The 26321-nt window shown below is 48.0% G+C and overlaps 1 protein-coding gene across 1 annotated transcript; it reads left to right on the plus strand.

Moving 5' to 3' along the window:
• UQCC2 (ubiquinol-cytochrome c reductase complex assembly factor 2) lies at positions 1–25575 on the plus strand. Its single transcript, XM_020881917.2, has 4 exons — positions 1–179; positions 21284–21358; positions 22114–22183; positions 25358–25575. The coding sequence occupies exons 1-4, from the start codon at positions 42–44 to the stop codon at positions 25483–25485; spliced, it is 411 nt and encodes a 136-aa protein (XP_020737576.2). The 5' UTR covers positions 1–41; the 3' UTR covers positions 25486–25575.
• Positions 25576–26321: the final 746 nt, after the last annotated feature.

Consider the following 26321-nt stretch of genomic DNA (forward strand, 5'->3'; position numbering starts at 1 on the left):
GCCGACTCCTCCCTCAGGGGCGGAGTCAAGCGGGGCCTAACATGGCGGCCAGCCGCTACCGGCGGTTTCTTAAGCTGTGTGAGGAATGGCCAGTGGACGAGAGCAAACGGGGCCGGGACTTGGGCGCTTATCTGCGGCAGCGGGTAGCGCAGGCCTTTCGGGAGGGAGAGAACACCCAGGTGACCAGGCTGTGGGGCCCGCCTGTGGCGGGGAGGCGGTCGGGGCGAGGGGAGAGGAGGACGAGGCGGGGCGGGGCCGCTAGCGGGCCGGCGGCGGGCCTGCGCATGCGCGCGCCTTTTTGCCCGGGCGCACGTGCGCGGGACCCCCCTAAGGCCCCGAGGCCCAGCGGAGAGCTGGGGCCCCGGCCTCTGCTCGGCGCTTTCACCCGGCTGTACTTTGCAGGCTCATAAAGAAGCGTTTTAAAATCCTATAGCCTGGGACCTTTCGACCTTACTGAATCAAAATCTCTAGGGCCTCTGTTTTTAAACGCTCTCGATGACTCAGGGTGCAGCCAGGTTGTCCCACGGCACCAGCCTTAGGTGATGACAGTCAGGCTTGTTGCTCCCCTGACACGATGCCAGTACCTCGGAGTGTTGTTCAGTGACTGAGCTGATGTCCAAGGACCTCCGCAAGACGCCTGCTAAGTCTTGGTGTGTCTCCCGGGCCCCCGTAGCCCGCCCGGCAGGTTTGAGGCCTCACGCTGTGTCCCAGTGTGTGAGTAGTGGACCTGTGTTCTTGCTCTCCTCCAGGTCGGTGCTGCGGCTCTGGGATTTGTTCATTCACACAGCACGTGCTTACGGAGCACCCACTATGTGCCAGGACTGTGCCAGGTGCTGGGGAGACAGCAGTTAACTAGATGAGGTCCCGCCCACGTGAAATTTATTTAGGTCCTAGTTCAGGACACAGTAAGCAGGTAGATATACCTAGGACAGTCTAGATAAGGACTGTGATGGGCATGAGATAGAGTACCCTGGTAAAGGGGTAATATTAGGTATGATCGATAAAGCCTTACCGAGGAGGTGAGACATAGATGAGGCCTAAGGGAAGACGATGAGCCGACAGTGAACACACCTGGCGTCCTTTCAGGCGGTGCAAAAGTCCTGAGGCAGAAAGCAAAAAGAAAGTCCAAGTGGCTGAAGGGTAGTGAGTGAAATGGCATTTGCTAAGAGGTGTCAGTCAAAAGAAAACAAGAGCCAGGTGTCATAGGCAGGCTCTGGTTAGGAGTTGGATTTTATCATAAATACCAGAGAGAAGCTATTCTGGAGGCTTAGTCAGCAGGCTGATGTAACCTAATGTACTCTTTTTTATTTTTTTTTTAAGACCACTCTGGTTGTATCAGTGAATGGATTATAGGGAGGCAAGAATAGAAACAGCTGGAGAGGAGGCTCCTCTAGTAGCCCAGGCAGGAAATGGTGGTGGCTTGGATATAAGATGACGGCACAGGAGATGGAAGGGGCCAGATTGGGTTTGCAATGTGAAGGTTGTATGGGACTTTTTGATGTATTAGATATGGGATAAAGGGGAAGAGGAACCAAGGATAGATCGTTTTGGCCTGAGCTACTGGCTGCAGGGTGGTGCTGTTTACTGAGCTGAGGAAGAAGCAAGATAAGGAACAGGTGGGGTGTGGGAAGAGCATCCTGAATTTGGTGTTAGACTTGTTTAACTTGAGATGCAAAGTGGATTTGCTTCCAAGTGCAAATGTCAAGTTGACAGTGGGATATTTGAGCCTGGGGCTCAGGCAAGAGGTCAGATACATGAGATGTGACATGCAGGTACACACACATTGTGAAGAAATGACTTTTTGGAAATTTGGCCACAACCTGTCAAAGCAGGAACATTGCCTTTTTTTCAACTTAGCCCAGCCCAGAGCCAAGCCAGCCTACCTGATAGAACAAGAACAACATGCCCAGTGGCATCACAGAAACCAAGTGCTGACTGGGTGGTGGGCGTGGACAGGATGTCTGTTTCAGAGTTTTGGGAAGGGGTGAGGGTCCCACAACAGTGAGGGCCTTCACACTTCTTACAGTGGTCTTCACTGGCCCAGAGTATAAAGATCTTGCAGGCAGGAGTCATAACTATTCCCAACTCTGCAAATCCCATAGTCTTTCTAGGGCTCTGCTTCCTATGTATTTTCAGTGTGAGCTTCCTGAGAATAGAGATGGTACTATTTTTATCTTTCTCCCCAGAGCGTCTAGCATAGTTCCTGGCACATAAAAGACACTCTGTAAATGAATGAATGGGTAAATAAATTATGATTATGGCTCATGAGACAAAAATCATTTGAATATAGCTGCAGATGTAATGCAGATCTAGATGGAGAGAAGTAGTGAAGAGTGAGATGGGAATATTTCTGTGTCCTGAGAGGTGAGAATTAATTTGAGAGCTCACTCTGTGGGGAACTGCAGGAATGGCAGAAGAGGGACAGAACCTGGTCCTTATCACCAGGGAGGTTATGATTGGGCAGGCATGTGACTTAACTCTGATGAAATTCGAGTGGTGAAACCAGCCAGCAGAGAAGCTGCCAGAGGTTAGACCCTGGGAAGGTGAGAGTCTGACACTTACCTACTTGACTGTTAGAGTGAGGAGCCAGAAAAGGATGGAGCTTTCTCTTTTGGAATTGTCATCCCTTGTCATCACTTAGGGAGAAGGTTCTGAAGAGTAGAAGGCCCACACAGATTTGAGTCACGGCTGCAGATTCGACTCATGGCTCGGTTGATGGTTCCCGAGCCACTGATGAATGTGTCCCTGGTAGAGTGAACCAGTGCATCATGATGGCAGCAGGCACATTACTCAGGACCACTGTCGTGTCCCTCATCCTTCTGTCGCTTGAGAATGCTCCCAGTCTTAGTAAATCTGCGGTAATTTTTAGAAGGAGTAGTCCCTTGCCGGAATTGAGAACAGCTTTGAGTCACTCCCACTGACACCCCCAGATCATTTATAAAGACCTTGAGAAAGAAAGGTGGTTCATTAAACTGGCAGCCGGGGCAGGCATTCAACCCAGTCAGCTGATTGGTGTGGCTCTCCCCCTTGGTTTTGCCGAGATTGCCAGAAAGACAGGACGGGACGGGGAGGCTCTCCTCTGTGTTTGTTCCCATAGAGGGGAGGGACAGGCAGTCCTGCTGTCAGCCTCGTGGCTCCCTGCATCTGGACGGTAACGCTGAACGCATGCAGGGCACACTTGTGTGCATGAGCTCGCTTAGTCTAATCCTTAGTGCAGCTGAGCTGAGGTCACCACTGCGATTCTCACTCTGCAAAGAAACGAAATCAGAAAAGTAACTTATTTGGAGTCCCTGGGAGTTAAGCCGCGGGACAAGGGCGCATGGTCTCCTTTGTGCCCGATCTTTCTCAGCTCCCATTCCTCCCGAGTTGTTTCTTCTTGTTAGAAAGGAGTCTTGTTCCCTGCACTTCAAGCCCTCCCTTCTCCTCCTTCCCTGCTCAGAACCTCTTTGGCCCATGGACAGTTTGGGCAAAGAATGAAACATCTGTTTACCCACCTGCTTTTCTTTGGCCCAACCCCTCCCTCCCCAGCACACATGGGGGAAAGACCATCCTCAAGTGGCATCAGAGCACAGAAAAGCCAGAATGCCTAGAAAGCAAGTTAATCCTTCAGACCCCAAACCAGAACACAAAAATAGCTGCCTCCATTTATCCTCCTGCAGCTCGCCCTCTGGGGAGTCTCATGGTCCCCTTCACCCTCAGCCCACCAAGAGGGAGGGGTTGGTGGGAAGAGAGAACACGCTTAACACCTCTTTCATCCTCTGTTCTATTGTGCAGTTTTTTAAAGTGAATGTTCATGGATTTTGCCTCCTTTCAATCCAGTTTCCTTAAGAGAGTGCATGTTCCCTGCAGCACCAAGAGATTAATAAAAGAATCACAACACGGGAGAAGGTGGCAAAACAACAGTAATTGTTGACTTAAGTAGAGGGGAAGGCGCCAGCGCTTCTAATGAGCTCATTAGGTGCAGGCGGCTTCCTGGCAGCGCCCACTGAACTAGAATGGGGCCCAGCTCGGAGGAGCCTCCCAGGAAGGGGCTCACCCACCAGGGAGTTCTGTTAAATATCCAAGTGGAAATAATAGCAGCCCCGTTTGAAAGGAGTTGAACTTTTTTGGGGGTGGCGGTAATGTAGGTCCTCCATCCAGGTCCTCAGAGGGGCACTGAAAGGTTTCCCCTCCTGTTTTCTCAGTCATCCAGTCAAGGCCTGGGCCTGTGGCTCAGTGTGGAGTCTGCTGGCAAGTGCTGCCATCCAGCGTCACCCACCATGTGGCTCCTCTGTGTTTATTGATGAATGACCTGAGGGCGGATTGTGCTATTTTTTAGTTGTAGTATTGAGCCCACTGCAAAGCAGCCGTTGTGAAGAGAATCAGGCCTGAGAGGGAATGCAGGTATCTTGTCTCTCTCCCCTAGTTCTGGGTGGAGCTGGAGGGAGCTAAGGTGGTGTTTAGACCAAGGCGTGGCAGTTTTCTAGGCATGTTCAGAGATGCAGTGGGCCTCCTGGAGATCTAGATCGTCCACCACTGTCAGTGGGTCCCCCCTTAGAAATCTGAGGGTCTGCCTGTTGCCTCCTGGACTAGTGCGGCTGGGTGAGGCTTTCACTCTTTTCTGATGGCCTGTGTCCGCCCCGCACCGGACCCCAGGCCAGCGGGGGCCTTTCCCCACTGCCTGCTAAACTGGCTGTAATGTAGTCAGTTCTTTTTGTCAAGTATAGTTGATTTACAGTGCTGTTTCTTTCAGGTGTATGCAGAGTGATTCAGTTATACGTATATATGTTCTTTTTCAGATTCCTTTCCCTTCTGAGTTATTACAAGACACTGAATATAATTCCCTGTGCTCTGTGGTCCGTCCTTGTTGTGTATCTGTTTTAGGTATAGTACTGTATGTCTGTTAATCCCAAACTAACTTGTCCCTCCCCTGCTTCCCCTCTGGTAACCGTAAGATTGTTTTCTATGTAGATAAGTCTGCTTTTGTTTTGTAAATAAGTTCATTTGTATCATTTTTTAGATTCCACAGATAAGTGACATTTGTCTTTCTGTGACTGACTTCACTTAGGGTGGTAATCTCTAAATCCATCCATGATGCTGCAAATGGCATTATTTCACTCTTTTTTTTTATAATATTCCATTGTATATATGTACTACGTCGTCTTTATCCATTCATCTGTTGATGGGCATTTAGGTTGCTGCCATGTCTTGCTGTTGTAAATAATGCTGCTGTGAATATTGGGGTGCATGTATCTTTTCTAATTAGAGTTGTAGTCTTTTCCAGATATATGCCCAGGAGTGGGATTGCTGAATCATATGGCAACTGTTTGTTTTTAGTTTTTTTATACTGTTCTCCATAGTGGCTGAACCAGTTTACCTTCCCACCAGCATTGAAGGAGGGCTCCCTTTTCTCCACACCCTCTCCGGCATTTGTTGTTTGTAGGCTTTTTGATGATTGCCATTCTGGCTCGTGTGAGGTAATCCCTTATTTTAGTTTTGATTTGCATTTCTGTTAATAATTAACAATGTTGAGCATCTTTTCATGTGCCTATTGGCTATCTGTATTACTTCTTTGCAGAAATGTCTGTTTAATCTTTTGCCCATTTTTCAGTTGTGTTGTGTGTTTTTTTATTGTTGAGTTGTATGAGCTGTTCTGTATATTTTAGAAGTTAAGCCCTTGTTGGTTGCATTGTTTGGACGTATTTTCTCCTAGTCCATAGGTTGTCTTTTCATTTTGTTATCGTTTCCTTCGCTTTGCAAAAGCTTGTAAGTGATTAGGTTCTGTTTGTTTTTTCTTTTGCCTATGTCTCTTCTAGGAGTTTTATAGTATCATGTCTTAGGTTTAACATTTTAAGCCATTTTGAGTTTCTTGTTGTGTGTGGTATGGGGAAGTAATCCAATGTCATTGATTTACAGGAGGCTATGCAGCTTTCCCAACACCACTTGCTAAAGAGAGAATGTCTTTTCTCCATTGTATATTGTTGCCTCCTTTGTAGAAGATTAATTGACCTGTGTATGGGTTTATTTCTGGGCTCTCTACTTTGTTTCACTGATGCATATGTCAGATTTTGTGCCAGTACCATACTATTTTGATTACTGTAGCTTTGTGGTATTATTGTCGGAAGGCAGGGAGGGTTATTCCTCCAGCTTTGTTCTTTTTCCCCAGGATTGCTTTGGCAATTCTGGGCCTTTTATGGTTAAAGATAAATTTTAGGATTATTCCAGTTTTGTGAAAAATATCATGAGTAATTTGATGGGGTTCTATGGCCATTTTAACAATTTTAATTCTTCCAATTCAAGAGCATGGTATACATCTCCATTTCTTTGAATCATCTTCAGTTGCCTCTAACAGTATTTTATAGTTCTCAGCATATAAGTCTTTCACTTCCGTGGTGAGCTTTATTCCTAGGATGTTTTTTGTTTTTTTGATGAGATTTTAAAAGGATTTTTTTTTTTCACTTTCTGATGTTTCATTGTTAGTATAGAGAAATGCCGTTCATTTCTGTACATTAAATCTTGTATCCTGCTTTGTTGTTGTCATTTAGTCACTAAGTCATATCCGACTCTTACAACCCCATGGACTAGCCTGCCAGGATATTCTTCCATGGGATTTTCCCAGGCAAAAATAATGGAATGGGTTGCCATTTCCTTCTTCAGGAGATCTTCCCAACCCAAGGATCAAACCCACAGCTCCTGCATTGGCAGACGGATTCTTTAGCACTGAGCTACCTGGGAAGCCCTACCTTGCTAATTTCATCTATCTGCTCTAAAAGTTTTTGTGTTGAATCTTTATGGTTTTCTGTATGGGGATCATATCTTCTTCATACAGTGAATTTTACCTCTTCCCTGCTAACTTGGATACCTTTTATTTTTCTTGTCTGATTGCTGTGAAGTGGTAAGAGTGGGCATCCTTGTCTTGTTCCAGGTTTTAGTGGGAAGGCTTTCAGCTTTTCACTGTTGAGTATTACATTGGATGTGGGTTTGTCATAAGTAAACTTTGATTATATTGAGATATGTCCCCTCTATACCTGCTTTAATAGGAGTTTTTAATCATGAGTGGACGTTGAATTTTATCAAATGCTTTTTCTGCACCTATTGAGATGATCATGTGATTTTTGTCTTTTGTTTATGGGGTGTATCACACTGATTTGTGTATGTTGAGCCATTCTTGTTAACTTTGGATGAATACAGCCTGATGATGGTATACGATCCTTTTTATGTGTTATTGGATTTGGTTTGCTAGTGTTTTTTTTTTTTAATTCACTACTTATTTATTTTTGGCTGCACTGGGTCTTCATTGCTGTGCATGGGCTTTCTCTGGTTTTGGTGAGCAGGGAGTGCTCTCTAGTTGTAGTGTGTGGGCCCCTCATTGCAGTGGCTTTTCTCTTTGAGACGCACAGACCCTCGAGCACGCACGTCCACGTTTGCGGCATGCAGGCTCAGCAGTGCTGATCACGGACTCTGAAGCACGCGGGCTCCGGGAGGCGTGGCACGTGAGGGGAGTCCCGCAGCATGTGGCGTCTTCCCAGACCAGGGGCTGCCCCTGCGTCCACTGCATTGGCAGGCAAGTTCTCAACCACAAGACCACCAGGGAAGTCCTGCTGCTATTCTGTTGAGAATTTTTCCATCTGTATTTATCAAAGATGTTGGCCTGTAGTTTTCTTTTTTGGTGGTGTCTTTGGTTTTAGTATCAGGGTGATGGTGGCTTCATAGAATGACTTTGGGCGTGTCCTCCTCTTCAGTCTCTTGGAAGAAGTTGAGAAGGATCAGTATAAGTTAATATGTTAATAACTTATAAGTTAATAAGTTAATATTACATAAGTTAATATGTATGTTTCGTAGTATTCCCCAGTGAAGCCATCTGGCCCTGGACTTTTGTTTGCAGGGAGTTTTTTTATATTACAGCTTCTATTTCACTTCTAGTGATCAGTCTGTTCAAACTATCTTTTTCTTCTTGGGAATTCCCTGGTGGTTCAGTGGTTAGGACTCAGAGCTTTCACTGCCATGACCCAGGTTCAATCCCTGGTCAGGGAACTAAGATTACAGAAGCCACACAGTGCAACCAAAAAACAAAACAGATTTCCTGTCTCCTGATGCAGTTTTGGTGGGCTGTATGTTTCTAGAAACATCCATTTCTTCTAGATTATCCAATTTGTTGGCAGATAATTGTTCATGGTATCCTCTTATGGCTTCTTATATCTCTATGATGTCAGTTATTTCTCCTATTTCATTTCTTATTTTCTTGGTTTGGGTCCCCTCTCTTCTTGGTGAGCCTAGCCAGAGGTTTTCAGTCTCTTTTCTTCTGACTTTAGGTTTGTTTGTTCTTCTTTTTCTAAATCTTTTAACTGGTATTTTGGATTATTTGATATTTTTCTTGGTTTTTTGAGGAATGCCTTCATCGCTGTGAACTTTCCACCAAGAATTGCTTTTGCTGTGTCCCATAGATTTTGTCTGATTGCATTTTCATTGTCATTTGTCTTAAGGTATTTTTTAATTTCCTCTTTGACTTTGTCATTGGCCCATTGGTTGTTCAGTATCCTGTTTAGTCTCCATGTAATCTTTTTTTTCCCCCCGTTTCTCTTTCTATGGTTGATTTCTTGTTTCATGCTGTTATTGTCAGAAAAGATGCTTGAAAAAAAAAAAGAAAAGATGCTTGGAATAATTTCTGTGCTCTTAAATTTGTTGAGATTGTTTTATGTCCTAGTAAGTCATCAGTCCTAAAAAATGTTCTATGTGCACCTGAATGTGTATTCTGATTTTTTGGATGTACTGTCCTGAAAATATCAGTTAAGCCTGACTGTTCTCTTGTGTCATTTAGAATCTCTGTTGCCTTATTGATTTTCTGTTTGGGAGATCTGTCCATTGATGTCAGTTAGTTCAGTTGCTCAGTAGTGTCCAACTCTTTGTGACTCCGTGGATGCCAGCCCTCCCTGTCCATCACCAACTCATGGAGCTTGCTCAAACTCATGTCACTGAGTTGGTGATGCCATGTAACCATCTCCTCCTCTATCGTCTCCTTCTCCTCCTGCCCTCAATCCTTCCCAGCATCAGGGTCTTTTCCAATGAGTCAGTTCTTCACATCAGGTGGCCAAAGTATTGGCACTTCAGGTTCAGCATTAGTCCTTCCAATGAGTATTCAGGGTTGATTTCCTTTAGGATTGACTGGTTGGATCTCCAAGGAACTTTCAAGAATCTTCTCCAACACCACCGTTCAAAAGCATCAGTTCTTCGGTGCTCAGATTTCTTTATAGTCCAACTCTCACATCCGTACATGACTACTGGACCAACCGTAGCTTTGACTAGATGGACCTTTGTTGGCAAAGTAATGTCTCTGCTTTTTAATATGCTGCCTAGGTTGATCTTGGCTTTTCTTCCAAGAAGCAAGCGTCTTTTAATTTTATGGCTTCAGTTACCATCTGCAGTGATTTTGGAACCCAAAAACATAAAGTCTTTCACTGTTTCCATTATTTCCTCATCTATTTGCCATGAATTGATGGGACCAGATGCTATGATCTTCATTTTCTGAATGTTGAGTTTTAAACCAACTTTCTCACTCTCCTCTTTCACTTTCATCAAGGGGCTCTTCAGTTCTTCTTTACTTTCTGGCACAAGGGTGGTGTCATCTGCACATCTAAGGTTATTGATATTTCTCCCAGCAATCTTGATTCCAGCTTGTGCTTCATCCAGCCCACTATTTCAAATAATATACTCTGCATATAAGTTAAATAAGCAGGGTGACAATATCAGCCTTGATGTACTCCTTTCCCAATTTGGAACCAGTCTGTTTTTCCATGTCCAGTTCTAACTGTTGCTTCTTGACCTGCATACAGATTTCTCAGGAGGCAGGTCAGGTGTTCTGGTATTCCCATCTGTTGAAGAATTTTCTACAGTTTGTTGTGATCCACACAGTCAAAGGCTTTGGCATAGCCTATAAGGCAGAAATAGATGTTTTTCTGGAACTCTCTTGCTCTTTTGATGATCCAACAGATGTTGGCAATTTGATCTGTGGTTCCTCTGCCTTTTCTAAATCCAGCTTGAACATCTGGAAGTTCACAGTTCACGTAGTGTTGACGCCTGACTTGGAGAATTTTTAGCATTACTTTGCTAGCATGTGAGATGAGTGCAATCGTGCAGTAGTTTGAACATTCTTTGGCACTGCCTTTCTTTGGGATTGGAATGAAAACTGACCTTTTCCAATCCTGTGGCCACTGCTGAGTTTTCCAAATTTGCTGGCATATTGAGTGCAGCACTTTTACAGCATCATCTTTCAGGATTTGAAATAGCTCAACTGGAATTCCATCACATCCACTAACTTTGTTTGTAGTGATGCTTTCTAAGGCCCACTTGACTTCACATTCCAGGATGTCTGGCTCTAGGTGAGTGATCACACCATCGTGGTTATCTGAGTCATGAAGATCTTTTTTGTTCAGTTCTTCTGTGTGTTCTTGCCACCTCTTTTTAATATGTTCTGCTTCTGTTAGGTCCATACCATTTCTGTCCTTTATTGTGCCCATCTTTGTGTGAAATGTTCCCTTGGTATCTCTAATTTTCTTGAAGAGATCTCTAGTCTTTCCCATTCTGTTGTTTTCCTCTATTTCTTTGCATTGAGCACTGAGGAAGGCTTTCTTCTCTCTCTATGCTGTTCTTTGGAACTCTGCATTCAAATGGGTATATCTTTCCTTTTCTCCTTTGCCTTTCACTTCTCTTCTCAGCTATTCATAAGACCTTCTCAGACAACCGTTTTGCCTTTCTGCATTTCTTTGTCTTGGGGATGGTCTTGATCCCTGCCTCCTTTACAGTGTCACGAACCTCCGTCCATAGTTCTTCAGGCACTCTGTCTACCAGATCTAATGTCTTGAATCTGTTCATCACTTCCACTGTATAATCGTAAGGGATTTGATTTAGGTCATACCTGAATGATCTAGTGGTTTTCCCTACTTTTTTCAGTTCAAGTCTGAATTTTGCAATAAGAAGTTCATAATCTGAGCCGCAGTCAGCTCCTGGCCTTGTTTTTGCTGACTGTAGAGAGTTTCTGCATCTTTGGCTGCAAAGACTATAATCAGTCTGATTTCGGTATTAACCATCTAGTGATGTCCATGTGTAGAGTCTTCTCTTGTGACGGTTTGCTATGACCAGTGCGTCCTCTTGGCAAAACTCCGTTAGCCTTTGCCCTGCTTCGTTTTGTACTCCAAGGCCAAATTTGCCTGTTACTCCATGTATCTCTTGACTTCCTACTTTTGCATTCCAGTCCCCTGTAATGAAAAGGACACTGCTTTTGGGCGTTAGTTCTAGAAGGTCTTGTAGGTCTTATAGAACTGTTCAGCTTCTTCTGCATTACTGGTTGATGTCAGAGGGGTGTTAAAATCTCTTGTTATTGTATTCCCATCAGTTAAAATCTCTTCTTATTGTATTCCCATCAGTTTCTCCTTTTATGTCTGTTAGAATTTGTTTTATTTATTTAGTTGCTTCTATATTGGGTTCATATATATTACTAAGTATATCTTCTTCATGTATCGATCCTTTTATCATTATATAGTGTCCCTCTGTATCTTTCTTTATGGCCTTTGTTTTAAAGTCTATTTTGTCTGATACGATACTGTGATCCCCACTTTCTTGTCATCTCTGTTTACATGAAATATTTTTTTCCATCCTCTCACTTTCAATCTGTGGTTATCCTTCGCCATAAAATGGGTCTTTAGCATGTCGTAGGCTCTTGTTTTATTATCCAATCTGCCATTCTATGTCTTTTGATCAGAGCATTTAGTCCATTGGCATTTAAGGTAATTATCAATAGGTATGTGTTTATTGCCATTATAAACCTGCTTTTCCAGTTGACTTTATATTGCTTCTTTGTTCCTTTCTTTTTGTTTTTCCTTTTGTGGTTTGTTGGTGCCTGCTTGCTTTAGACCGGTAGTCGTATAAGCTCAAACACATTAAAAACAAAAAATCCACACTTTCTTATTCCACTCTCCCAAGTAAGAATGATGTGAGTTTAATGTCGTGTTTTACACTTTCATGTTTATCCTTTTGTTGTTCATTGTGGTTATAATTGCTTTCACAAATTTTTTTTCTGTTTTTTTAATGTATGTTTTGGTTTATTTAAGTGACCTAAAATCCTTTCATATATTTGCTTTTTCTATTGTGATTTTCCCTTTCCTATAGGTTCTTGCTTCTCTTCTATTCAGAGAAGACCTTTCAATACTCTTTTCAGGATAGGTCTAAGTATTGCTGTATTCTTTTAGTTTTTGCTTGTCTGAGAGATCCATTATCTCTCCTTCTATTGTAAATAGTGATCTTGCTGGGTAGAGTACCCTAGGTTGCAGATTTCTGCCTTTCAGGACTTTGAATATATCTTGTTGCTCCCTCTGACCTGCAGATTTTCTACAGAGAAAATCAGCTGATACACTCATGGAGGTTCCCTTGTAACTTACTCTTTTGTTTTTCTCTTGCTGCCTTAAAGAGTTCTCTTTTTATCTTTAACTTTTGCCATTTTAATTATGATGCGTCTTGGTTTAGGTCTGTCGGGTTCATCTTGTTTGGAACCCTCTGTTCTTCCTGTACTTCGACACCTGTTTCCTTCTTCAGGTTTGGCAAGTTTTCAGCCTTAATTCAACGTTCTTCTTCTGAAATCCTTATGCATAGATTGGCGCGCTTTATCCCATAAACTTTATATGTTGCTTTCATTTTTTTTTTTCATTTGTCTTTCTGTCTGCCATTCTAACTGATTTCTGTTATTTTGTCTTGTTGACTAAAAAGATGTACAATGTGAGTGTTGCAAGTTATATTTTATTTGGGGCATAATGAGGACTGCCGGGAGACAGCACCTCAGATAGCTCTGAGAGACTGCTGCAAAAAGGCAGTGGGGAAAGTCAATATATAAGATTTTGGTGAAGGGGGAGTTCAATGCAATTAAGTGCTTACTTTACAAAAGGTTTTCTGCTAGTCATGAGGAGCTGATGTCACCATGAAGGAAGTTAGTGCTTTTCTAGATATGAAGAGACGCAAGGGTTGGGATCATGAAATCAGTTCCTGCAAACACCTTACTGTCTAAAGACCTGTTCCACCAGTTGCCCTGGAACACAGAGGGCGTGTTGAAGGCCAGCAGCTGCGGCGGCACAGGGTTCCGTCTCCACAGCGGTGGATGGCACATGCCTGTGGTGTTGTTCAGTTGCTAGCAAAGCTCTTGGCAAATGCCAGCTTGTAGTTGACAGTCTTCCAGATCACTTATTCATTCTTCTGCATTACTTGGTTTGCTGTTTATTGCCTTTAGCTTAGTTTTCATCTTGGCAGTTGAGCTCTCTGATTTTGATTGCCTCTTTTTCATGTTTGTTCTTGCTCAGTCGCTCAGTCGTGTCCAACTCTTTGCGACCCCATGAGCTGCAGCACACCAGACCTCCCTGTCCTTCACCGTCTCCCAGAGCTTGCTCAAGCTCATGTCCATTGAGTCAGTGATACCATCCAACCATCTCATCCTCCCTTTCCCCCTTCTTCTGCCTTCAGTCTTTCCCTGCATCAGGGTCTTTTTCAGTGAGTCGGCTCTTTGCATCAGGTGGCCAGAGTATTGCAACTTCAGCTTCAGCATAAATCCTTCCAATAAATATTCAGGACTGATTTCCTTTAGGACTGACTGGTTTAATCTCCTTGCTGTCCACAGGACTCTCAAGAGTCTTCTCCAGCACCACAGTTCAAGAGCATCAATTCTTTGGCACTCAGCTTTCTTTGTAGTCCAATTCTAACATCCGTACATGTCCACTGGAAAAACCATGGCTTCGATTAGACGGACGTTTGTTGGCACAGTGATGTCTCTGCTTTTTAATACGCTGTCAAGATTTGTCATAGCTTTTCTTCCAAGGAGCAAGCGTCTTTTAATTTTGTGGCTGCAGTCCCCGTCCACAGTGATTTTGAAGCCCAAGAAAATAACTCTGCCACTGTCTCTGTTGCAGGACGGGGGACCCCTTCCAGGCCCCGAAGTGGGCTCTTGTCTAACGCTCGGAAATGAATTGTCCGAGGAGACACATGAGCTGACAAAGCAAGAGACTTTATTGGGAAGGGGCGCCTGGGTGGAGAGCAGTGGGGTAAGGGGACCCAGGAGAACAGCTCTGCAGAGCTGGCTCGCAGTCTCCGGTTTTATGGTTGTGGGATTAGTTTCCGGGTTGTCCTTAGCCAATCATTCTGACTCAGAGTCCTTCCTGGTGGTGCACACCTTGTTCAGCCAGGATGGATGCCAGCGAGAAGGATTCTGGAAGGTGGTTGGGCACGTGGTGTCCCTTTTTGACCTTTCCCGAACTCTCCCTGTTGGTGGTGGTTTATTAGTTCCGTGTTCCTTACCAGGGCCTCCTGTCGTAAAACTGTGGTACCTGGCCAGGGTGGGCAGTTTGAGTCAGTGTGCTTCCCCTAACATTTCTACTTTTTCCCCACCTGTTTGCCATGAAGACTGGATGCCATAGTCTTAGTTTTTTGAATGTTGAGTTTTAAGCCAGCTTTTTCACTCTCCTCTTTCCCCCTCGTCACAAAGCTTTGTAGCTCTTCACTTTCTGCCATTTGAGTGGCATCAGCTGCATATCTAACAGTGTGTGTTAGTCGCTCAGTCGCGTCTGATTCTTTGTGACCCCATGGACCGTAGCCTGCCAGGCTCCTCTGTCCAAGTAGTTCTCCAGGCAAGAATACTGGAGTGGAGTGCCGTTTTATCTGATGTTAGTTCCTTGTTACAGTTATCTGCATTTCTGTTGATTGCCTTAATTCCTTCGCCATTTCTTTACCTTTCTTTTGAACCCAGGGTCTGGTGGACTGGAGAGGTGTGTTTCATTGTTTATTCTTTCAGGGGATTTCTCTTGTTCTTATCATTGAGAATGGTTCCTCTGCTCTTTTATTTATTTATATTACTGTGACTCTGAATGTAGGGAAAACGGTTATCTACTGTGATCATGAACAGCTGTTTTTAAATGGGACCATCCCTGTGTAGCCTGTTTGAGTCGAATGTTTTTGGTGTGAGGGCTGTTTTTGTTATGAATGCCTGCCATGTCTTTCCTCACAGTGTGCTGGCCCGTCCCCCCTTGATGGCAGTGTGTCTGATGATGTGGTGACCACGGCCTGCCCTGGATGTTGGGCAGGGCCTCCTCTTTGCTCTGTGGTTGTCACAGCCCCATTAGGGGCAGGGTCTAATCCCCAGTTGTTGGAGTAGAAGCCCCAAATCCAGTTGTAAGTTGTGGTGTGAGGTTGGTGGGACTGGAGTGCTCCCACTGGAAAAGGAGCTGCTGTGTATTCCTCCCCAGGAGGTGTCTCCCTGGACGTGTGTTCTGTGACATTTCCTGTCACCTGTTGTGCATGCTGTCACAGTACACTGTTTTTGGTACTGCCCTTGGCCCCACCTCTGCTGTGGGAATACCAGTAATCAGCTCAGATTTCAGCCCCGCTTCCCTGTATGCGTGCCCACATGTTTGTTATTGGTGGCGCCAGACCTGCCTCAGCTAGGGGAGCACCACTAATCAGCTCAGATATCCCCTAGATGCTGCTGCCGGCAGAAATGTGCTGGTCACTCACCTGCCAAGAATCGGCTCAGATTTCATTCCCACCTCCATATGTGGGCAACCTGCTGGCGCTTGCACACTCCCAGAGCTCACAGGGGCAGAGCCATGCCGACTGTGACCTCCTGAGAACAAGGTTGCTGTGGTGGGCTCGTGCTCTCCCCCGCCCCCACAATTGCAGCTCAGACCACACTGCAGGCCCTCTGGGCTGTCTCTGCACAGCCCAGGTGAGTCCTCTGAAGGCCCAGTTCCAGCCCCAGCCATTCTCTACACCAGCAGGCGTGCGTCTTGGGTGGCTGGGAAGTGCAGCAAGGTGGCCCGCGCTGCCTTGCTTGCCTCCCTCTGTCCTGCCTTCCACAGGCCGGCTGCTGCACTCTCCTCTGAGGCTCCCTGTCTTCCCGGTGGGCCTCCCAGTCAGAGAAGGGGCTTCCCAGAGTACGGGAACCTTTTCCCTTTGAAATGAAAGCTTCCTCCTGTCCTGACTCCTTTTGCTTTTTTTTTCTTTCATCCTATCCAGTTATGTGGTGACCATTCTTACAGCTTTGGTTATACAAGATCTTCTGCCAGTGTTCAGTGGGTATTCTGTGAAATTGTTCCACATGGAGATTTTTTGATGTATTTGTGGGAAGAGATGAGCTCAACATCCTTCTATTCCGCCATCTTGATCTCTGTCCCCAGTGGTGTTTTTTTTTTTTGTTGCTGTGCTGAGTCTTTGTTGCCACACAGGATTGTCTCTCGTTGCTGCAAACCCAGGCTCCTCTAGTTGCAGTGCACAGGCTCTTCATCGCTGTGTCTTCTCTTTGCGCTGAGCATGGGCTCTAGGGCATGTGGGCTCAGGAGTTGTGAAACGTGGGCTCAGGAATCGTGGCGAGTGGGCTCAGGAGTTGTGCATGGTCTTCAGGGGTTGTGCATGGTCTTTAGGGGTCGTGGTGCGTGGTCTTCAGGAGTCGTGGCATGTGGTCTTCAGGGGTTGTGGCACATGGTCTTCAGGAGTCGTGGTGCGTGGTCTTCAGGAGTTCTGGCACATGGGCTCAGGAGTCATGGCGCGTGGTCTTCAGGGCTCATAGTGCGTGGTCTTCAGGAGTCATGGCGTGTGGTCTTCAGGAGTCATGGCGTGTGGTCTTCAGGAGTCATGGCGTGTGGTCTTCAGGAGTTGTGGCGTGTGGTCTTCAGGAGTTGTGGCGCGTGGGCTTCAGGAGTTGTGGCGCTTGGGCTTCAGGAGTTGTGGCGTGTGGGCTCAGGGGTCATGGTGCGTGGTCTTCAGGGGTTGTGACTTTCAGGCTGTGGAGCACAGGCTCAGTAGTGTGGCGAACAGGCTTAGTCACTCTCTGGCATGTGGGATCTTCCCAGATCAGAGATCAAACCCGTGTCTCTTGCATTGGCGGGTAGATGAGCCGCCAGGGAAGCCCCCTCAGCGGTTCTTAACCTTTGAGAACCTAGTGCCCTGTGGATGAAAGCGCAGACACAGAGCTTGTTAGGAATCTGGTGGCTCCCCAGGCCTTGAAGCACTTCTTGAAGTCACTTAAGACCCTGGACCATCCTTGTCCCCCTGGTTTTTCATGCCTCTTGCTCCCAGTCCCTCCGATCCCCATTCCACCGAGTCCAGCTCTGAAATCTGTACTCTTCACAGTGACGGGCTCTGACTCTGTATCACTCTGAGCTGTCACTGCAGTGAAACCCAAACCTTCCCCACCACACCTGCCGTGGGAAGCAGGCCTGGTCACTAGCTGCTGCCTCTGAGTGGCACTCAGTTACACTCTGTCCTGGTCATTTTTTATTCTTATTGTGTGTGTATCTTGTCTCAGCTTGATCGTCAACTTCTCTGGAGCCGAGGCTGGGTCTTTACGTCCGCTGGCAGCCACCTAGCAGAGTACTCTACATAGTAGGTGCCCAGGAAAGATTTTCAGTTGAACTCAAGGGAATAGTCTCCCATAACAGAATGAACTCATTTCAGAAGTTCATTACCAAGTCCTGAAAACCTTTTTTCATAGATCCTCCTGGACTGAATCCAGCCCTACCTTAATTAGCAAAGCAATCTGCAGCACCCTTTCCCAAAAGTGCTTATGCATCCCTTTGTGTGACTAGAATAGGGGCCGCTGTACCAATTGCTGTCACCCCCCCCAAAATTCAATTTTGAAAATCGAAATCAGTGCCTGCGGCAACGATGTAGATTTGTATATATAAAAGTTTAATATGGTAAAGAGAAATTTACTGACGACTGAGCAGGGGAAATGCGAAAGGAGTGAAAATAGAGCCATAAAGGACACTTTGTCAGTCGAACATCTATTTTATTCACATTTAGGGAGCAGAGCTGAAGTCTTCATAATATCCCTTGTTGCCTTTTTCAAACCCAGTGCTGCTATTAGTCCTAAAATGTCTGTAATCTCATTAGGTGTGAATGCAAAATCAGGTAATTTGAAGCTTGTATATGAGAATGTTCCTTAAAGTGCACAGTACACTTCATCAGGGAAAACTGTATTTCAGAATTCAGTGTTTGTGCTGGTATCTGTGAATAAAGTGTAGGATGTAGGTACATGGTAAAGCTTCCGGAATTAGAGAATTGTTTCTATTGATGTAGTTTTAAGTAGTAAATAAGACTCTTTTGTAATTGCTGAGCTTGGGTTGGGTGTGACTAGAAACCCAGAGTTGGCCGTGGCTCCACCTCTGCTTAGGCAGCAGTAATAACTGGCCAGAAATTGCCATCCCTCAGCTCCCATCACCTCCACTGAGCTACCTTTACGGCCTTGTACAGACATCTTCTGACCTCAAATGGGAAATTGAGTGACAAGTTCATTTTTTGGTGATTGGTCATTTAGAGGTGATTCTGATTATTCAGTGAGCGCCAGACCTTACGGAAAGTATCTGGGAGACTGTCTCTTTAATACTGAAAGACTTTTGAAAGGTCGAGGGAACCCAGAGGGTCGCACTATAGGGTGACCCCTTCCTCTCTCTGTCCCTCCCCTCCGCCCTCCTGCTCTGCCAGAGGTGGGACGCGCCCTGCCCCCCGCCCAGGGTACAGAAGAGGTGGCCTCCAGCCCGCTGTCACCTTCGCACTCAGAGGAGGGGCAGGAGGGGACTCCTGCTGGCGGGACCCTGAGGGCGAGGGTCTGGTGGGAGCTGGGACTGGGGAGGACGCAGAGTGCCGGCGGTCTGTCCCTGGGGGAGCCGGGCAGGCTGCTGGCCGGAGGCAGCGCTGTGAGAGCTGGGTTGGGACAGTGATCATTGGTGTAGGAGGGGAAGGTCAGGACGCGGGGCCTGCAGGTGGGGGACAGGTGCTGCAGGCGGCCACTCGCCTGGCAGAGACAGGGTCGGCGTGTGATCTCCACTGGGGTGACCGTGGAGCACTTGAGGCCCACTGAGAGCCATCAGGGTCAGGACTGGAGGTTCGACAAGGGCCGGGGCGAAGCTTCAGGAGTCACTTCCACCTCCCGCCACACCCCACAGTCCGCCAGCAGCACCAGTCCACTGATGTGTCCTCACTGCAGTCCCCTCAGCGTGGGCGCGGGCCGGCCCCGTGCCTGGAGAGCCCCCGCCCCGTGGGGACTGCTGCCTGGCTCCACTAGTGGCGTCGGGGTGCCCTCCACATGCCCTCACTCCGCTGTTGCAGGGATCATCCTGAAGTCTTCTCTTGAGCCTGGTAGGTAGTGCTCTGAGGGCTGTGTTTACCGTAACTGTAGACTACTAATAGTAACCCGTTAGCGTCCCAGGCCCTGAATTCAGAGCAGTCCAGGTATTACCTCACTTTTCCTCACATGGCCCTCAGAAATAGGGAAGATCGTTATCTTTGCTTTTAAAAGAAAGGTTAATTTGGCCAGTATGCTTCAAAACTGTCAATGCAGGAAAGACAAAGACCAAGGTGTCCTGGCTGCAAGAGAAAGAAATGCAGCAGGTAGTGCTGGAGGCGAGCCTGGGCCAAAAGTACTTTTTTCCTGCAAGGATTTTTACTGAGACAGTTGACAGAGTTGGAATATGGACACTGGGATAGAGAGAAGTGTTGTGTCAATGTTGAATGTCCTGAATTTGCTCATGGATCTGTGGTTATATGAGAGAATGTCATCATTCTCAGGAAATTAAGTGTCAGGAGAGAGACTGCTTTGCCCGATACCCCCAGACACGATGGTTTGACCTGGCTGCTGCCCGCAGCCACGGATGCCTGCTCCAGAATGGGCCAGGCATACTGGAGTTCTCGCCAGTTTAGAAGTGAACACATCCATCCAATTGTCTCGTGACGGTCTCCACAGTAGTCGCTGGAAGTTTGGCTGGTGTTACTCTTTTTCCTTCTGCACCTTGCGCCTTCTGCTCGTCTCTCGTCTGGCTAGCTGTCGGTTTTGCATGCGCTGCCAAAGACAGAACGTTCAAAATGCTCTTCCCGCAAAGTGCATGCTGCAGATTCTTTTCCAGCTGGACTTTCTCTGAAAGCCCCGCCTCGGGGAATCAGAACTCAGTCACCAGTCTCCTGTTTTTCCATCCGTTCTTTCTTTTCAGCCCTTTAACCCCGATCCGTTCAAATAGTGCCTTTGACTATTCAGCAAACACTGGCTGCCTCCTCAGCCCCTCACCTCTTCTCTTCCGATGTGGCTGCCTGGGCGCCCCACTGATAGGTGGCCTGAGCCGGCAAATGGCGCGGGCAGAACTCGGTGACAGGCTCTCCTTTTGTCTGCTGTCAACTGGGGACATTATCTGACGTGCACACGGAGGCAGAAGCAGTGCTGCCTTTTTAAAACACTCAACTACTGATTTATTTATGTTCTTCTTCGAGAAAGGATTTAAGTTGGAAAAATCCATCATTTGAATTCTGGGAGAAAACATTGAAGAGAAAGTTTCATTCTGGGGCGCTTTCAGAATTCTTGGCAGAATAATATAAGGAACTAGCTAAATAATGGCCAAGACAGAAGGAAGGGAAAACCAGGAAGAGACCTGGAAGGGAAAACCCGTGTCTCCTCCGTGTGTTGCCCTTCTTGCCTGGAGTTTCCAGTGGGGCCACCTTCCTCCTGTCTGTCTGCAAGGCGTCCTTCTGTCCTTCCTCACAGCACCTGACTGATCTCCCTCAGGTCTCCTCAGTTACCTGTCTCCTCCTAAAATACTGCTTTCTTCATGTTTCTTTCCTTATCACACTCAACAGCTCCCTACTCACCACAGATGAAAGTTCAGATGATTTTTTTTTTTTTTTTTTTTGGCCTTTCATAAGAGAATCTGTATTTTGAAGGTTTAACTCAAGGAGCTCTCATCTTTTTCTCGCCCGTGCACGCTCAGGCCCGCGGCCAGGTGGCCCGGTCTGAGGCACAGGTTGCCCCTGCCTCCTCTGCCCCATGCATGCCGGCCACCCCCTCCATCGGGAAGGCCTGCTGCACTCTCCCCAGCTCCTGTGCCTCCTGCAGATCCCTGTTTAGTCCCACTTCCATCACCTGCTGGCCACTTGAGCACGCGGGAACTCGCCTCCTCTGACTTGTGGCCCGCACTGCCCTCAGCGCTCCTGCCAGTGTTGGATTTTTCCTGCAGTGCCTCCCATCTCAGTGGCTAGCTGATTCACGCATCACGGGTGCCCCACAAATGTTGATTTGCCGTTTGAGTTTTTCTGCAGGTTGGGGGTTGCTAAGGTGGAATCATTATTCCAAAAAGGAGATTTCTAACAGCAGGACCTGTAGTCGGAGAAGGCGCAGAGCTGCAGGCCTGCTTCCTGTGAAGGCCTGACTTGGGGGGTCCCCCTCAAGGTGTAGGGTGCAGGCCGGCGTGTGGGCGGGGCTGGTTTGCTCACTTTCTCGGGGTCCTTTGTTTTTCAGATTGCAGAGCCTGAGGCCTGTGATCAGATGTACGAGAGCTTGGCACGGCTGCAATCAAACTACTACAAACACAAGGTAAGTGGGCCAGTCTTTTCTGTCCCCAGACCTCTGACTGCAGATAGCCAGTAAGAGTGAGGGAATCTGATTATGTGATGTTTTATATAGAATTGTGGTTTTGCTGGTTTCGAATGTAACCAGTAATTTCAACCAAGCCAACTAAGGCACTTGGTAGAGGCTTTTAGGTCACCTAAACGAAAGGTCTTAGTAATTTTGAAGAAAAGCCACGTTTTGTATGCCGGGGGTGCTTCTGGGTGTCCGACAGCTGTTGGGTCTCGCACAGATTGGCCCACCCTCCTGACACGCTGGTGACAGAGTTGAAGTGACCAGGAAGCCCTGTCAGAACACGCTGGGCCTCTCCTTGGCCGTAACGTGACTGCTGTCAAATTCCACTAAGTGTGTTTCTTCCCCAGTCTTAAAAAATGTGCTCAGTAACTCCACAGATACACATGGCCGAAGGCCTAGTCTGCATGGAAAGGGGATTTCTCCTAAATCCTCGGGACCCACAGTATGGTCAGCCGCAGCGTGGCACTGCCCGGGGGCTGGTCAGAGATGCGGCCTCAGGGCTGGGTCTCCCTCCTGGCCCCAGCCTGGGTCTCCAGAGGCTCAGGCGCCTCCGCTGCGGACGGCGCCAGTGTGGCCTCCAGGTGGCGCTGCCCCCCCCTCTGGCCTCTGGACACCAGGGCCTGTGAACTGCCCTTGAGAGCTCGCCTCTCTCCATGTGTGCCGCGGAACTAATCTCTCCCCTCCCTCCTCTCTGCCCCTGTGACCAGTACCCTCGCCCCAGAGACACAAGCTTCAGCGGCCTGTCCCTGGAAGAGTACAAGCTGATCCTGTCCACAGGTATGGGAAGCGCAGCTGCTGCCGCTTCTGGTTGGTTTGCAAATGGGTTTTTGAGTGGCCACGGGGAATCATCTAATAAGACAGCTTTGCCTGATGGAAAGTCTTGTGGAATAGCCCACAGGAAATTCTGAAGCTACAGGGCTCATGTTTTTTGGTCATAGAATATGGAGAAGGTCAAAGGCGTTACTTAAAAAAAGCAAATTTATCTTCAGAGCTTTTAAATTCAAGACTGGGCAGCAGGGAACAGGGGAATATGTATTTGCCAAATGGAAGTAGTTGAAGTCAGGATGGAAGGAAAATAATTTTATTTTTATGGTCCTAAGAGGCCTTTATAAACAATGAGGGTTTTAATTAAAACAAAAAGCCATTCAGTGGACGTGTATGGGGACATGGGCTGCAGGTTAGATACGAGTTTAACTAGGTTTGTTTTGGAGTCCTTGACAGACCCTGATTAACAAGACAGGAAATACCCTGCCTCACCCAGCCCCTCCTTCTTCCCCATCTCCATTGTCACTGGAGGGGCACGTGGCGGGTGGTGGCCGGGGGAGCCTGGGTTGAAACAGGCAGGTTCTGGAAAATTACTATTTTTATTGCCAAGGACACCACATATAAAAATAGGCTAACCTTTTCTGGGAGGGCATGGCCCTGAAACATTTGATTTCTGGTACTCTAGAAATTTCTGTTTCCTATTTCTCCAGTATGCTTCAGCCACTAAGGTTTGAGGATTTAGGCTTCCAGAAAACTCAGCCTTCTGAACAGATTAAAACCTGGTGGTGTCATCTGCCATTGTGTGTTGACCCTGATCCCACTTTTATTACAGTACTCTCTGAAAAACTGGGGTAAAGATACTTTGGCCAGGCAGAATCACTTTATTGGCAATTTTATGTATATCCAAAGAATATACCCCCATGTCCCCAGGCCCATGTAATTACAAGCTTCGATGCACAGTGTCATTGTGAGGACCCCAAAGAGTTTAAGCAAAGTTTGAACTTGAAATCAGAACGGAAAGGAGCTCTAGAGGCTCAGCCTCTGCCCTTTGTTAACGCTCGGGACGCTGGGTTGGGGGAGAACAGGGACACCAAGGTGGGGAGACGCAAGACCTCCCCCACTGGTCTGTGCTGTGGCTTGTTCTGGGACGGCAGGAGCTCAGCCTTAGGAAATTGGCTGATAATTAGCTTTCACAGCAAGCCTCATCTTTTTGTTGTGACTCTGTGGAATAAGCTTACCAAATGTTCCTTCTGACAGGGCAGGAGAACACCTTGCACTGTTCGTAGTGAGGATTTGAAGGCCTGGCAAGTCTGAAATGTGGCCCCAGTGTTGGTCCCAAGTGTGTCCACCCTGAGGTGGGGTCCCAGGAGTCTCTGAAGGAGCCTCAGGGCTTATTGGAAAAGGGAGCCCACGGCATCCCGTTTTGTGCCCCACGAGGCAACCTGGACTTCTGGAAAAGTTGGGGTAGGATGCTGGGCTTGTGGCTGGGGTACAGAGCTGGTCCTCGTTTAGTCAAGAGTCCACTGACAATAATTGTAATAATGTAAGTTAGCTTTTTGTTCAGAACAGGTATTCTTTTTCTCCATAAGTTTCATTAAGAGATGAAAATCCAGGCTACAAAAATTAATTTCATAAATTAATTCATAAATAAAATCTAAATTTAAAATATAAGTAAAATTAGGTATCATAGAACTTTAGCCCTAGAGAGACTTTAGACTGGTGGTTGTCAATTCGGACTCAGTTTTGCCCCGCAGGGAAACTCGGGCAGCGTCTGGAGACCGTGATAGTCATTAGGCTTGGCGGGAAGGGGCTACTGCCGTCCGGTGGGTCAAGGCTGAGATGCGGCCACAGTGCCGGGTCTGCCCTGCAACGAAGGGCTACCTGGCCCTAAACCTCGCTGGTGCTGACTGAGAGACCCTGCCCTGGTTGCTTGGGGCGGGGAGGGGGGGGTGGGTGTATGTTTCTAAATGAAGGCCCCACTGGCTCCTGCCACCTTCATGTCTGTGAAGGTGGCTCCCTTTTCTGGAATGTGGGCCAGGTGCCAAGTACATCACCTCCATCCTCTCCTTAAAGGTCACAACGTTGGGGGCTTCCCTGGGGGCTCAGCTGGTAGAGAATCCGCCTGCAATGCTGGAGACCTGGGTTTGATCCTGGGGTTGGGAAGATCCCCTGGAGAAGGGAACAGCTACCCACTCCAGTATTCTGGCCTGGAGAACTCCAAGGACTGTATATGGGGTCACAAAGAGTCGGACCCGACTGAGCAACTTTTCAGTTTCACTGGTAGCTCAATGGAAAAGAATCCTGTCAATGCAGAAGCAATGCAGGAGACACGGGTTCAATCCCTGATCTTGGAAAATCCCCTGTGCCTCAGAGCAGCTAAGCCCGTGAGCCACAACTATTGAGCCTGTGCTCCAGAACCCGTGAGCCCTGGAGCCGGTGCTCCGCTGCAAGTGAAGCCCCGCAGTGGGAAGTCTGCACACTGCAACTAGAAAGCAGGCCGCACGGCAACAAAGACCCCGCAGTCAGAAATCAGTAAAATTACTACAGAACACAGCTCACAGCTTGTGAGGCGGGTGTTTGTCTCCACTTTGCAGATGAGGAACCTGAGGCTCAGAGATGAGGAACCTGATTGCTGGAGGGGACCCAGTGTGGAAATGGTGGGTGGGGATGGGGGCCCGGGCCCAGCTTCCTGCTGGAGTCAAGGGTGGCCGCTCATCCCCGTGGTGTGGGTGGACGTAAGTGCCTGGATTCAGACCCCAGCTCTGCCGCTTCCTGCCGTGGAGCCTGCTCAGGCTCCCTTACCCCACTCTGCCTCAAGTCCCCACGTCTGTACAACGGAGACAGCCCCTGTGGCTCCGGTCGAGTGTTGTGACGAGCCTCAGGGCACGTGGGTTGCGAAGCCGACACGGCAGCGCCGTGTCCTGGCTCCCGGGTGGCAGCGTGGGCCCCGCTTGGCTGCTGCGTGGGGACGATGTGAGCAGAGGCTGCTGTCGGGACGCGGTCTGGCACCCGTGCTCGTGCCCACTCACGGTATTCGTCCGTTACCCTGCTCGGCTCGCTTCCCAGAAGCTGGGGCCGCACGTCCTTTTCTCCGTGAAGAGTGCTGCCTGATGGCGAAAGCCCTTGGGGCCAACCTGTGTAATCATTTTACAGTTCATCCTTTTTTGTTGTCTTCTCCTTTTGCAGACACGTTGGATGAGTTTAAGGAGATGAATAAAGGCATGTGGAAGAAGCTGCAGGAGAAGTTTGCCCCCGGGAACCCTGAGGAAAAGCACAAAGCCTGGGCTCGGGCCCTGTCGCGCCCGCGCACCTAAGCGTGGCATCGTGTGTGTTGCCATCATCAATAAAACGCCCTGATTTCCCCATCCTCATGGTTCGGGAATCTCGCCTGGCCTTCACAGAAAGGAAGCCTTTGTTTCTCTAAAGAAAGCTGCGGCCTGAGAAGGGATGCAGGTTGAGCATCCGCCCGCCCACCGGCCAGGCTCAGCGTCCCTGGGAGAGGAAGTGCAGGTCTGCGTCTGGGCCTGAGGGGGAAGGTGACAGGGCCTCTGGGCAAGGTGCTTCCTGCGCAGCCACAGGGCCCCACCTGCCAGCGGGGGTCTGCCTGGCTCCTGGCAAAGTCTCAGGCTCCCGTTTGTTGTAGGCGCTCCTGGGGGAAAGCCAAACATAGCAGCAGGCAGCAAAGAAGGCATCCTGTCCCGCCGCCAACAGACAGCGGCGGCACTCTGTGGCAGAGGGCTGCGGAAAGCCTGCTCGGCCCTCTGCCCTGACCTCGCAAAGCAGCCGTGTCCCAGGTCGGCCCGAGGGGCAGGGCAGAGCAGCCGGCGGGCTGGGTGGGGCCTTGGCTGGAGTCGGCCCAACGCTGGGGGCAGGCCCCGGCGGGGACACCACAGGGTCACCTTGTTACTCCACAGAGCCTCAGCGCTCACCCGTGGACGGTCACGGTCCCACTGGAGCTTTCTTGTCAAGAACAGAGGTGAGAGGAGGGGTTGGCAGGGCCGACAGCACCCCTTGTTGGGAAATGGAAGTGGGTTCTCAACCTCCTCTGTACCTGGACTCCTCACTGTGTTTTGCATAAAATAAAATACATAGGATGATGACAGAAACCAGTTACACTGCAGTGCATTCTGCCCTGGAATCTCTGACAGGA

Source organism: Odocoileus virginianus, chromosome 27 (genome assembly GCF_023699985.2).
Source record: "Odocoileus virginianus isolate 20LAN1187 ecotype Illinois chromosome 27, Ovbor_1.2, whole genome shotgun sequence".
In the NCBI taxonomy this organism is placed as follows: domain Eukaryota; kingdom Metazoa; phylum Chordata; class Mammalia; order Artiodactyla; family Cervidae; genus Odocoileus; species Odocoileus virginianus.